This window comes from Bombus huntii, chromosome 6 (genome assembly GCF_024542735.1).
Source record: "Bombus huntii isolate Logan2020A chromosome 6, iyBomHunt1.1, whole genome shotgun sequence".
Taxonomy (NCBI): domain Eukaryota; kingdom Metazoa; phylum Arthropoda; class Insecta; order Hymenoptera; family Apidae; genus Bombus; species Bombus huntii.
In genome coordinates this window covers 4035514-4047750 of record NC_066243.1, presented here as the reverse complement: position 1 = coordinate 4047750, position 12237 = coordinate 4035514, and the positions used below count along the sequence as shown (strand labels likewise).

At 33.2% G+C, this 12237-nt stretch overlaps 2 protein-coding genes and 1 long non-coding RNA gene across 10 annotated transcripts in view; 2 read left to right on the top strand and 1 right to left on the bottom strand.

The window, feature by feature from the left end:
- Positions 1 to 1387: 1387 nt before the first annotated feature.
- Positions 1388 to 7286, bottom strand: LOC126866601 (uncharacterized). Of its 5 annotated transcripts, none has more exons than XR_007689947.1 (5): positions 7043 to 7286; positions 6710 to 6940; positions 5654 to 5977; positions 5032 to 5294; positions 1409 to 1525 (listed from the first exon to the last, which is right to left on the bottom strand). It is a non-coding gene; the product is annotated as an uncharacterized LOC126866601 (long non-coding RNA). The 5 variants fall into 5 exon arrangements; XR_007689948.1 differs by having other exon boundaries at positions 5654 to 5972; XR_007689950.1 differs by having other exon boundaries at positions 5654 to 5906.
- Positions 1397 to 4274, top strand: LOC126866597 (uncharacterized). The gene is made up of 2 exons (XM_050620413.1): positions 1397 to 1567; positions 3265 to 4274. Exons 1-2 carry the CDS (start codon positions 1397 to 1399, stop codon positions 3604 to 3606), a joined length of 513 nt encoding a protein of 170 aa, XP_050476370.1. The 3' UTR covers positions 3607 to 4274.
- Positions 7287 to 7385: 99 nt separating the features above from the next.
- The window catches only part of LOC126866591 (uncharacterized), a 210347-nt gene continuing 205495 nt past the window's right edge, over positions 7386 to 12237 (top strand). The window contains exon 1 of one of the 4 annotated variants that reach the window (XM_050620394.1): positions 7386 to 7713. In XM_050620394.1, coding sequence (XP_050476351.1) covers positions 7580 to 7713 — 134 coding nt within the window. In that variant the 5' untranslated portion in view covers positions 7386 to 7579. Of the gene's footprint in view, positions 7718 to 12237 lie in introns of all 4 variants that reach the window. The other 3 variants (XM_050620396.1, XM_050620395.1, XM_050620398.1) reach the window with 3 other exon arrangements.

The window sequence follows — 12237 nt, the reverse complement described above, 5'->3', positions numbered from 1 at the left end:
TTTGCATAACGTGCGAGTAAACTGCGTACCTGCGTTTTATTCAACAGTAACAATTTAACGTCAATTTGTATAATGACATGGTGAGTGTAACATACAAGAATTTCATTGAATGTACGTATTTCGATGTGAAACACTATGGATATAAAAATCATTCACTTGGACAAAAAAAAAAGCAATCAGTTGGAATCAGGCAACAAGAAGACACAAAACAACGTTGATTGTTGGTAAAATTACCAGCGATAGTAAATGGAAAATGCTTAATGAACATTACAATAGTATAGAATATCTCCATAACGCATAGTGCACATTTATCGCTCTAACAAACTAAGCAAGCATAATCAATACAGTTACAGTATATCGTCGACAAGTATAATAAATGGATGTCGTAATATCATTGACGTTTATTACATGCACTGCACATTATACATTAGTGTCATATCTTTCTTTCTTAAAGAGTTACGTTTGATACAAAATATGTATACTAAGCATCGTAAATTTATTAATTCACTGTTCACGTATACTTGATATACTTCACTTATTTGTATTATATCACATTTTTAACATTGCTCAACGTAATGATAAATACATCTAATACGATATTTATATAGTTATTGTATAAGTCAATATAATTCGTACTATTATTGATATCGACGTAAGAATTAAAAGTGATGTGATGAGATTATATCGTAAATATTTAAAATATTATTAGCATGTTGGTCATTAACTGTTGCAAGTTCGAGCACTATAAATATATTTATAATAGTAGTTATTGTGTACGTTGATTTATTTAATACGGTTACTGCAAAAACCATATACTACAAATATAATACCACATATAATACAAGTATATAATATAATAATATACAGGGTGGTTGGTAACTGGTGGTACAAGCGGAAAGTGGGTGGTTCTACGCGAAAAAAGAAGTCGAAAATATAGAATAAAAATTTTTCGTTTGAGGCTTTGTTTTCGAGAAAATCGACTTTGAATTTTCGCTCGGTACGCGTGCATTTTATCACGTCTCGTTATAACGGATCTCACTGTAGATCGTTGTCTCGATGGAAAAATTAAACAAAAAAATTAAAAAAAAATGTATATTCTATATTTCCGACTTCTTTTTTCGCGTAGAATCACCCCCTTTCCGCTTGTACCACCAGTTACCAACCACCCTGTATAATACAAATATATACTACACCAACAAATACTATATTATAAAAATAGTATCACCTTTTAATATTACACGAGATAAAATTAAGTCAATAAGAATAGATATACATATACGTACATATGTCATTCACCTATTTGTTTCAATCGAATTTTCGTACGTCGGAGATGATCTTATCTGTTTTTCATTTATACGGTGATTACAGATTTTGCTAAAACTAATAAATTATCGGTATGAAGTACCAGCAGATCTCGGTCGATTTTATAAGCATGGTGTACACCGCTTGTTCGTACTTGGCTCTCGCTGGAGTCGTTTGGATATTCTTACGACTCATCCAGGCGTGCTTTTGGTTACCACGCCATCTGAAAAGACAAAATAATGTCCAACGAATGCTGCAAGACAAGGTTCTATTTTTCTATTCCCTTTTAACAAGTAAAATATATTAATATATTAAGTCTGTGAGTGGATTAAGTGGTTAAATGTTTTAGTATAATATTACAGTAGCTTTTAAATAAAGCAATCACGTCTTTCCTTGATTAAAGCTCCGTAAAATTACCTTTACACTTTGTTTATGAACCAAAGCGAGTAGCAGGGGGCATTGTTTCATTGTTCTCAGCCTCACATGTCTGACCGGTGATAAATGAACGTGTCGAATTCTGGACATTGATCGAGTGATTCATAAGTGAAATTTGAATTTTTATGTTGGAACTTCATAAAACGGAACTCATTGATGAATGGTTGATTTAAACAGATTATCTGTTATCTTTATTATTTCTTTCTTTCTTCTTTTAAAAATTGAAGATAGTATTCAAATGTCTTCAAAAGTATGAAATGTATCAAAATGGGAAATATATGGAAAATATGAGAAGTGCTTGGATGAAAATTGTAATATATCAAGCGTGCTGAGGTTATGTGATCTTCCAATTATTTTAAAAATCCCTAAATCAACATCGAGAGAGGAAAGAATAAAAAAATTCTTCTTAAAAAGAAGACTATATTTCTCATTGTATATGGAATGTTTTCAGAATACTTTTGCTTGTTTCTTTCACACGAGATATTCTTGAGACATTAACATAATGGATATTAGCATAATACCAAGACACATAGAAACTGCACGATCGAACCTCCATATACTTTACTTATGTGATAGCGTATACACAAGCGTCACAGCATTGAAAAGGACCCTATTGCTTAAAATCTTAGGCTAATTTCTCAATGCAGGGATTTTCAATGCGTATGTATATGTATATTCGATTCTGTATTCTACCTTCTGCAATATTGCTGCAGTTAAATCTCGATATATCCTAACGATTCTACGCTTTATAACTCCAGATATCCTAGAGCTTTAATTCTTGAACGATATTTTTTAAACGAGGTAATGTAATTATGGTTAATCCTGACATGTCCACTTCGAAAATTCATATCGCCAAGAATAATTCAAATTAAAGATGAAAAGTAGTTTTGTTGAAAATATCACGATTTAGTGTCAGTTATAATATGCAACGAAAAATATATGTTGCCATCTATAAATTCGCAGTTGAAAATCATCACAAGATCGAACAAATGTCAGTATAATCTGTTCCTCTCAATATTTTATAACTAGACTGAGGATTATTCTGCATTTATGGAAAATTTCAATGTGGAAAAATTTATAGAATGTATGTAACATATAAAAATACATAAAACATTCAAAGTACAGTAGTTGTTATAATATTTGGAGGATGAAACAAATCTCTATTCGACCTCTATTTTTTTAGTTATATTCGCAAAAAATCGGAATTTTCACAAATATCTGCAGTCCATCACTTTCGATCGAGACATTTTCCTATATTTTTCATTCCTTCCGAGATATTTGCCCTTTTTATCTATTATTATGAGAATCATTGGCTTTAAAAAAAATGTTTTAAAAAGATTATTCTGTAATTTGCGAAATTGAAATTGCTTTAATATCTTCACTACACTTATCAATACGAAAAGATGTTTGAAAGAAAATTTTTCTGCGTGAATGGATAAATATTCTACTATCTTTTAAGTATTTACACGTTTATTTAAAAATATCTATAGTTACGTGAACCATCAATTAATAATCACTTTTGTATAGATGGAGGGCTATGAGAAGTACATATTAGAGTGCGAAAGAAAAGAAAAGATTGAACAAGAAATGCAAGGCGGGGACGCCAAGTGTGATCCTGAGCAAGCGGAGAAATGGAAAGAACGAAGAGAATGTCTGGAAATGTTGAAGAGGGAATTAAGTAAGATTCGCGATGGCGGTGACGATTCGCAAGACTGGGACTATCTTCTGGAAGATGATGAAAAGAAGGAAGCTAGTATCACAGAAATTCAAGATGACGAAATTTCTAAAGATGGACCTAATGGTAAAATAAACGCAAGCACGAACGGGATCAAACAAGTAGCCGATTCGGAGGAGAAAAAGGACAAATAATTATGTTTCACATCATCTCTGTAAGAACGCAACGGCATTTATGATAACAGATTGAAGATGTTTAAAATCTTTTTAGTTCGTAAAAATCGTAGATAAAATCGTACGATGAAACATTTAAAGAATTCGATTCGAAGTATTTAAAAAATATGCAACGAGATAAATGTGTGTTCATTTCAAAACAAACAGAAGAAATAGTAATTATTAATTTTGTGACAAAATTTTTAACAATTTTTAATATCATAAATAGTTTTAACCTTAATACGTTTCGTCCACATATTCACCTACGAGGCACAAGAATTTAGTAATTAATACGTATTAAGTGTTTGATTCTACCTATACTTAATTATATTTGCAATGATATACGAGTGAATGCATTTTATTGTACGTAGCTAAATATACAATTTTTACGAAAAATTACCTGTTGACACGAAAATGTAAAATAAGTGCATATACATTAGAAACACAATTCAAAATTAAAGTTCAATCTATTACATACACGTGCCTCTTTAAAATTACAATGTAATCAAGGGATATATAGAGTTTTGCAATCATTAGCCTACAATAATTTAAAGAATTCAAATTAGTTTATAATATGATAAAATTGTTATATTATAATATAGAAGATGTATTACGATATTAATAATTTTAATATATTTTTGTTATATTTATTGTTATTATTATTTAGTGCTGTATACGTATTGAGACTTTAAAGAAGTGCCCTTATAAAAATAGAATAGGTATATTCTTAAAGATGACTGAAACACGTACACGAAAAACAAATGAAATTAAGATATTTAAAAAATCGAATTTATAATATCTAACAGAGTTAATTTATCGAAATATTACATATGGAAAGAACAATTATGATATTTTTGTACTGGATTTTTATCAAACATAATGTAAAGTGTAAACTTTATAGTATTAACAAATATTTAAAGTTACCAATTCTAACCAGGAAAATGAATTGAACTGAATATAATAATATATAAACTAAGTGTGATTTCGTATGCAACTAATGCACCGTATTTTTTACATGCATGTACATCAACAAAGTCCTATTTATTCTTCAGACGTGTTATACATCTATGTACGTATCTTTGTATTGTTTGAATTACAAAAGTAAAAACACCAAATATACTTAATATTATTCTTGAAATATTTACTAATTAGATTGTATCTAACTAAATTTAATTTATCATTTGGTATCTCACAGTATTATTAAATAAATGTAAAATAAAAAGAACTTCTTAAGTTTCAATTTTACTACTAATCATTATTATTAATATTTTTGTATGAAAATGTATCGAATGAAATAACTTTCAATAAATCATATACACGTAGAATTCTTTGTTATTGGAGAAAACATATCATGTCTATGTGAACTATCTTTTTAAACATCTAAAGAACTAATCATTTTTGGAATACCATTAGTGAAATTTATAAAAAGAAGTACACAATGGTCCTTCCGCGAAAACGCGACGTCGGTATAATTCGTTGTCGAAAAACCCCCTTTGCGAAGGTGTGGTCCGGGAAAACACTTGGAGGCCTGCTGCAAAATGATGCGCACAGTGCCGGAGTCATCGGTTCCGTTGCATGTAGCGCGTCGTAGCGTAGCAATAAATAAATTAAGCTCCTTTCACAGCTGGGCCAAATTTCTCTTACGATCAAAAGCTTCTTCGCATGCACACCTAATTCGAAAATAAAAAGGTCGGTAAGCAGACTGTTGCGCCTCAACTCGACATCTGTTTTCAATCGAGTTATTAATAACTTAAACTAACAATTGATACAACTGTAGAAATAATTAACTAAGAAGAGGATTAATTCATATGTGGGAAGAATTTCATGTTCTTATGATATGTTTTTATCGTTGAAAATTATACGAATGTGCACTAGAAAGGGTATCGCGGTTGCGTTAGCGATAATTACCGAAGTTTGTTATCTAAAGACAAAGTTTAACCGAAATTTATCGATTGATTTTCACGAGTATTTTTAGAGAATAGACATGAACGAATGCAACAACTGTATCTAGATGTTCCAATTACGATACCTTGGGAAGCAGGTGCAAGATACCGGCTAGAGATATACACACGTTTTACGGCCTGAAAGTCAAGGCTACGCTCGAAGGGCAAACTTAAAAAGGAGCTACATTTGCTGGCGCACATCCAACTGGAGCAACGATTATTTTCTTTGCCTGCGAGGCGATGGAGGTCGCTGCGCCATTCTAAACATGTATTGGGTCTAATCCAGCCGAGGCATGTGCACGAATCATTTTTCTTCAGCTGTCGGCCACGACTTTTTTCCTTCAGCATCAATTTTTCATAATGAATCTCTGATTGCAATGTGGAAATGCTTTATGCAGCTATATTCTATCCTAATGATAAATTAATTCCGCCAAATGCAACTACTTATGAATTTCAACAAGAAGCAGGGAAAACTTGTTAGTTCAGGATGTAACTTTTATTTTAAGTCACATTACAAAGTTGATTATAGATTTATCAATATACGTTCTATAAGTAATATAATTGCAAAGAAATATATAGAAATGTTTAGGATCCGATTACTTTTGAGTTTCATTATTTTAGTATCGTTTTATACGTCATTTTATAGTAAAATTTTGTATAATTATTGAGTTCTGTTAAATTTGGAAAACATTAATTTTATTCATTTCTATCTTTACAGCATAATAGAATTATATCATAAAGTTAAATAGAATCTACGTTTAATACAACACACTTTTATAAAATACACACTTATAATTGACGAAAACAATTAATATATGTTCACACGCGTACTGTTCTATACGATACATAAGGTATTCCGCGAACAAATTGAGAAACTTTGTCAGCGCATTCAGAATGTATCGATCAATTTGTCTTTGCTTTTGAGATATGGAAAGTATATTGAGATACAAACCAGAATTAATTATATGGATTAAAGCTACTTAATTTTTGTTCATATTTAACATTGTGTTCGATTTTGACATAATGTATTCATCATTTCGTGTTCCTGTGTACGTAAGATGGCTTTCACATTAACCGTATTTATTTTAAATATCGATAAAATCATTCCAAATGCTAATAGTAGATTCATTGATATTTGTTACCAAATGTGTATCCACTTTTGACCTCAATTTGAAAAACATTTGAAGGGGATAGGTTAATCACTGTGCGATTTATGTTACACGTCCAATATCAGTTTTCCTTTGACTTTGATAAACATTTCATAGATGTTAAATAACAAGGAATTCTATATATTGATATTTCTGTTCATATTTTTCTGCAACGGTATGTAATAAAACTTCGTTTATTGGAATTCATCGGATGACCAATGATAACTGCAATTCACATGATGAGAAATTAAAGATTAGAGCTTTAAGATTAGAAATTGAATTTAATAAGATATTCAGTAACATATTACATTTAGAAGTCAATTATACCTTTTCACATTTTTAATACTTATACATATCTATAAGAATCTAATCATATGTTATATTCCACTTAAGGACAATAACAAAGCAAATACACCAATTGCATATGTTTCTGTATTGAATGATTTAAAATTAATTTATATTAATAATTTCAGTACATTATCGCTATAGCACTAATTACTGACGAATTAAGTTATTCTCTCACTATATTTCGCATAAAACCGTCTTTTTCGTAAGACCAAGCAACTAGTGTACTTACATGAATCGATCACTAACTTCGTGAAAGTTTTCGTTATTCGTGCGCAAGGTGGTGCCACCGGCGTTATTTGTACACAATCAGACAGTTTGATGGCGGGAGGGCGCTACTTGCAATCGGGTGTATAAGGGTTCGTGGACGAAATTGGCCCTCTTCATGGACCTAGGCGATTACGTTTCTGTCGTGTAACGCGAGGGACAACACGCGAAAAGTGGTTTGCACGTTGATCTGTGGGATTGACGACAATGTCGTCGAGAAGGCGACGTTCTACGTTTATTTAAAAATCGTCGATGTATACTCTCGTCGCTGACCTGGAGACCGGCGACAGGAGCCATGCCGCAGCACAACCCCTGCCTGAAGAGGCTGATGACAATGACAGCGACGAATCGTCATCGTCTTGTCAGCTAGGGAACGTCGACAGCAAGTAAGTAAGTAGTTGAACGTCATGTTCCTGCTGCGTACCGCCCTTCAGTCTTATTTCTCTCACCTGCACGATTTCTTGGTCGATAACATTTCTCTACCTGAATATGCATACATCATCGCGCGAGTTTTCGATCATCTGAAATAATCCACGATCGAACATCACTCAATGATTGAATTTGGTATTTAACGTACGATGGTTACGTGTTGATTTGGCTGGTCAGTGTGTTTGTAGATGCAAGAAACTGGTTAGTTATGTTCTAATTGTGTAATGTGATTGTCCAAAACAATATCGACGCGGCAATTTGAGCGATAAAGAGGGGAATATCAGAATAATAGAGAGAGATTCGGTAGTTTGCCAGTCGATGCATGCACTTATATATACATATATATATGGGCATGTGTGTGTGTTTTTCGTATAAATGTGGTGTTCACTATGTGGATCAATTTGGTTTTCGCGTGCACTATCGCGTGGTTCTATCGTTGATCTACTCGGCGCGGCGTGTTTACGTTGTGGAAATATAGCCAACGAAGGATCGTACAGTTGAAATATTGTTTCGCGAGCAGTTGCGTCGAGTCTTTTGTTACTGCTGCCAGGTGACTGGAACGAGCAGAGGTCACTGACCGGTGAACTCTGACCGAACATGACGTCATTGATTGTAGCCTCCATCCAGGGAGTTTATTTTTGTGTCACTGTATAGGTCGGTATAGGAGGTGCGACGCATCTGTAAAGAGTGGAGCATCTATGGCCTTTAATCCTTGTTGCATGTTCCACCGTCAGACCTATTGCGTCAAACGTATATAACGTATATACGTTTGATTTACTTATAATCGTATACCTGCGTCTTTTTAACGATGTATGGACGAATGAATGGATTCACATTATGAACAATTTGTTTGTTGGTTCATATTGAACTATACTACAATTTTAATCGCGAATATAATACAAGCAATAGACGTACGATTACTCGATCGATTAAAGAGTCAACATTGACGATGCCGTAATATTTGAAGCGCGCAGGATTAACTAATCATAATATGGAAATAACAGATCCTAATAATTTATAAAATATCATTTCGCGTTTTATACTCATGAACGATTGTATATTTTTAATGTTCACGTTGCAAATAATAACATCTTAGAAATAATTTAATATGCAGTAAATGAGATTTAATTAGATATAACTGAAGTAAATGAAATATAATTGAAATATACACAGTACACGTATCTCTGTATTTTGTAGAAACTTCCTACTTACAAAATTACTTGTTGCATACAGTGAGTACTTATGAAAACATAAATTAGTATGCAAATTATACCTTTTTTGCAATGAATTATATTAATTTTCCAAATATCGAAATTTAATAGTGTCCTATCGGCATTGACAGTCTATATAAATTATGAGATAACACAATAAGTAACAAAAGATAATCATTAGCAGAGAAATAATCTTTTAATAAAGTATTATGAATGTGAAAGTAAAATTTTGAATAGTTATAGCATATTTAGCTACAGGAAATTTATTTTCAAAGTGCATGAGCCAAACATATTTTGTAGCTGTTTTTATTATAAAACAACTTACAATTACCTGTTCTCACAAGAAAAAAGACTTGCTCGGATACGACCACGCTTTTTCACACGTTCGCCATAAGAAAATATTTAACAAGAGCTTTGTGCAGATCTGTTAAATCTCTCGGATTGCGTATAGACTTGTGCGAAAAAGCTGTTCTGAAATTTTTGAAACATCAATAAATTTTTCATCAATATGTTCACATGTACAATAAGTCGTGTGAATCACAACTGTTTCCAAAATTTATACCGAATTTCCTAAAATGAGAATAAAGTATACACATTTTTATTTAATATTTCACATTCATAATTTGTCCAATTTGGACATTTGGTAGAATTTTTTAGCTGTTTGATTATCATGTGGGTGGCTACCCCCAATGGGGTACCATCTTCGTGTTTGTTAGGATATATCCTTTGTGAGATCTGCTGGGTGTTTCCTTTTTAGTCTTCTTCCTATACTTGTGTTGATCGTTTCCTATCGTTGCTATTCTTTCTCTGTACCTTCTTGCGAATCTGCTAATCTCTTCCTTGACCGTTGGTATTCCAAGGTCTTTCCGTATGTCCTCGTTTCTAACGTACCATGGGACGTTACAATTGATCTAAGAATTTTAGCTTGGATTGTCTCTATTTTGCTTATATGGTTCATTGCTGCTGTTTCCCAAAAAAGTATACACATAAGTATGCGAAATTTTATTCTATCCATTACATAAAATAAATATGACAAATATAAACGTAAATCTGCTGTTACTTGCATTATGTTTAGTATTTGAACGTGATGATCAGAGCATATTCAGATCGTACATAGAATTTATACTTATATTTTAGCCATTAATAAGAATTTTAAAAAGTTTCCTAACGTTTTTTAAATAAATTAAACGTCGAGGCAACTGTAATGTACTCAATTGATCAGTAACATACTTAATTTACTATTTATATATATGTGATAACGTTTATGTACTGTAGATTGTAAATGATAAATTTAGAAAGAAGAATACTAAGATTAGATAAATTCGATCGAAAGGCAAATAACTCGAAAAGTTATCTTTTATTATGCTTTTTTTCAGAAAGTGGAAGATTATAAGTAATCTTAATAGCGTTTGAATAACAAGATTCATAAATTTGTAGATAATAAAAGATTTAACAGATGGTAAAAACTATTTAAAGAGTAAAGTTTACGAGGCAGAATTTTATATTTATTTCTATTCAATCTCTTTCAGCGGTAAATGTATCTCTGGTCGAGTATTAATAAGGAGAAAAATAAAGATCTCTTGTTAGGTAAAATTATTTTTAATGAAAGAATTATATTTTTTCTTGCGAGACGTAAAAGATCGACTTTGATTTAATGTATAAAGATATTATCTATAGTTCTTTAATTACATATCTGTCTTGAAACAAAGATGTATATATGTTACGTTGATTTTCCAAAATCTTCTAACGTCTTCCAAACTTCTTGTAAAATCACTGAAAACAGCCGACTATTTCTTCTACATAAAATTCAAAAATTTTATATACAAACGCCGTATATTACGTAAAAAGAACTACAATATATATGTACATGTACAAACAAATCTATTACGTATATATTCTCAACACATATCCTTGATCTCTTTTCTTTCTGTACATAGTATACAATAAAGGTGATATGTTGCTTTTGAAAGTCTCATTGAATCATTTGAAAGACATCGGAGGAACCCAAAACACGAACAGCAAGTCCCCATCGACCCTAACAATTTCGGGAAAAAACATCTCGCGGTAATTTTTAGTTAGCGATGGAAATTTGACGAGCGAGCCAGTAAAACCGTGAAACGCGAAAGAAAGTGAAAATACGTGGCGGGAACAACGTGGTTGCGTTTTAAAAATCGTTGAAGTAAAAGTAATTACGCGACCAAACAAACAACAATCTCGTATATGCACATGGTGACGTCAGAATTATTTGGATCATCAGCGGTGCAACAGTTTTCAGCGCGAGCTCGCCGGCGGACTACGTTTTCCGCGCGGTAAATCTCATTTTCCGTTGCCAACCGGCGAGAAACGTGGCACACGCTTTTTGTATTAACAACGCCGGCCTTCGTACACACTTACTTGTAATTTCCTCGAAGCATGTTCATCACGTAACCCACGTATCTCATTCATGGCGTTCCATCGCGTCTATCGGTTTCCTGTGTGGAAAGCTGAGAGCATCACGCAGCTCCGTTCTATCGATCTGCAGCTGGCAGGAGTTCTCCCTCTTCCTCCTCTGGCCCTCAGCCCTCTGCTCCTTCCTCATCTCGCTCTTCACCAACTTTAGGCGTCTCTGTCCATTTTCCAGCGATCGTTCGCTAGCTCATTCATGTCCTCTCCCCCCCTTTTCGTCGTTCCCCTCCTTTCCTTCTCTCTTGCTCACCCCCTTTCTATTCTAGTTGTCCCTCTTTATCTAATTTCGGTTCTCATCCTCCGTACCGTCCGTCTCTTTCTTCTCGCGTTCTTCCATACAAGTACGTTCCCTATCTCCTCGACCTTCTCTTTTCAGTCACCCTTCACCCTCTACCCTTAGCCCCCTATCTCTCTGCCTTCGAGCGGTTGATTCCCTATCCTCCCTTGTTCGTGTCTTTCCTGTCCTCTTCTACCTTTTGTGCTTCGTCCGTCATCCCTTCCACTCTCTATTTCTCTTTTTCTTTCTTCGACCTGTCCTCGAGCGGAATATCCTAGTGCAGCGAGCGAGGAACAGGTAGCGATAGGATGAAGTTCCATATGTGCGGGAATTTGACGTGTAACGCGGTAGATAAAAAGTAGATGGAAAAATGCTGTGTCTTGCGAGAATGCGTTACACGAGACGGAGAATTAATGCAAAAGTGGTGGTTAGGTGCTGACAGTTAGGAAAAGTACGTTTGTCATTTCTTACGATGCTAAGAGAACTACGTTTATTAAAATCATCAACGATTAATTTCAAGTATTACGTATCCACATTATTTATGATAG

Excerpts from the sequence above, each read along its gene's own strand:
- LOC126866597 (XM_050620413.1), top strand. The coding sequence starts at position 1,397 with ATGAAGTACCAGCAGATCTCGGTCGATTTTATAAGCATGGTGTACACC. Across the intron at positions 1,568-3,264 it reads AACGAATGCTGCAAGACAAG|ATGGAGGGCTATGAGAAGTA; the intron begins GTTCTATTTTTC and ends ACTTTTGTATAG.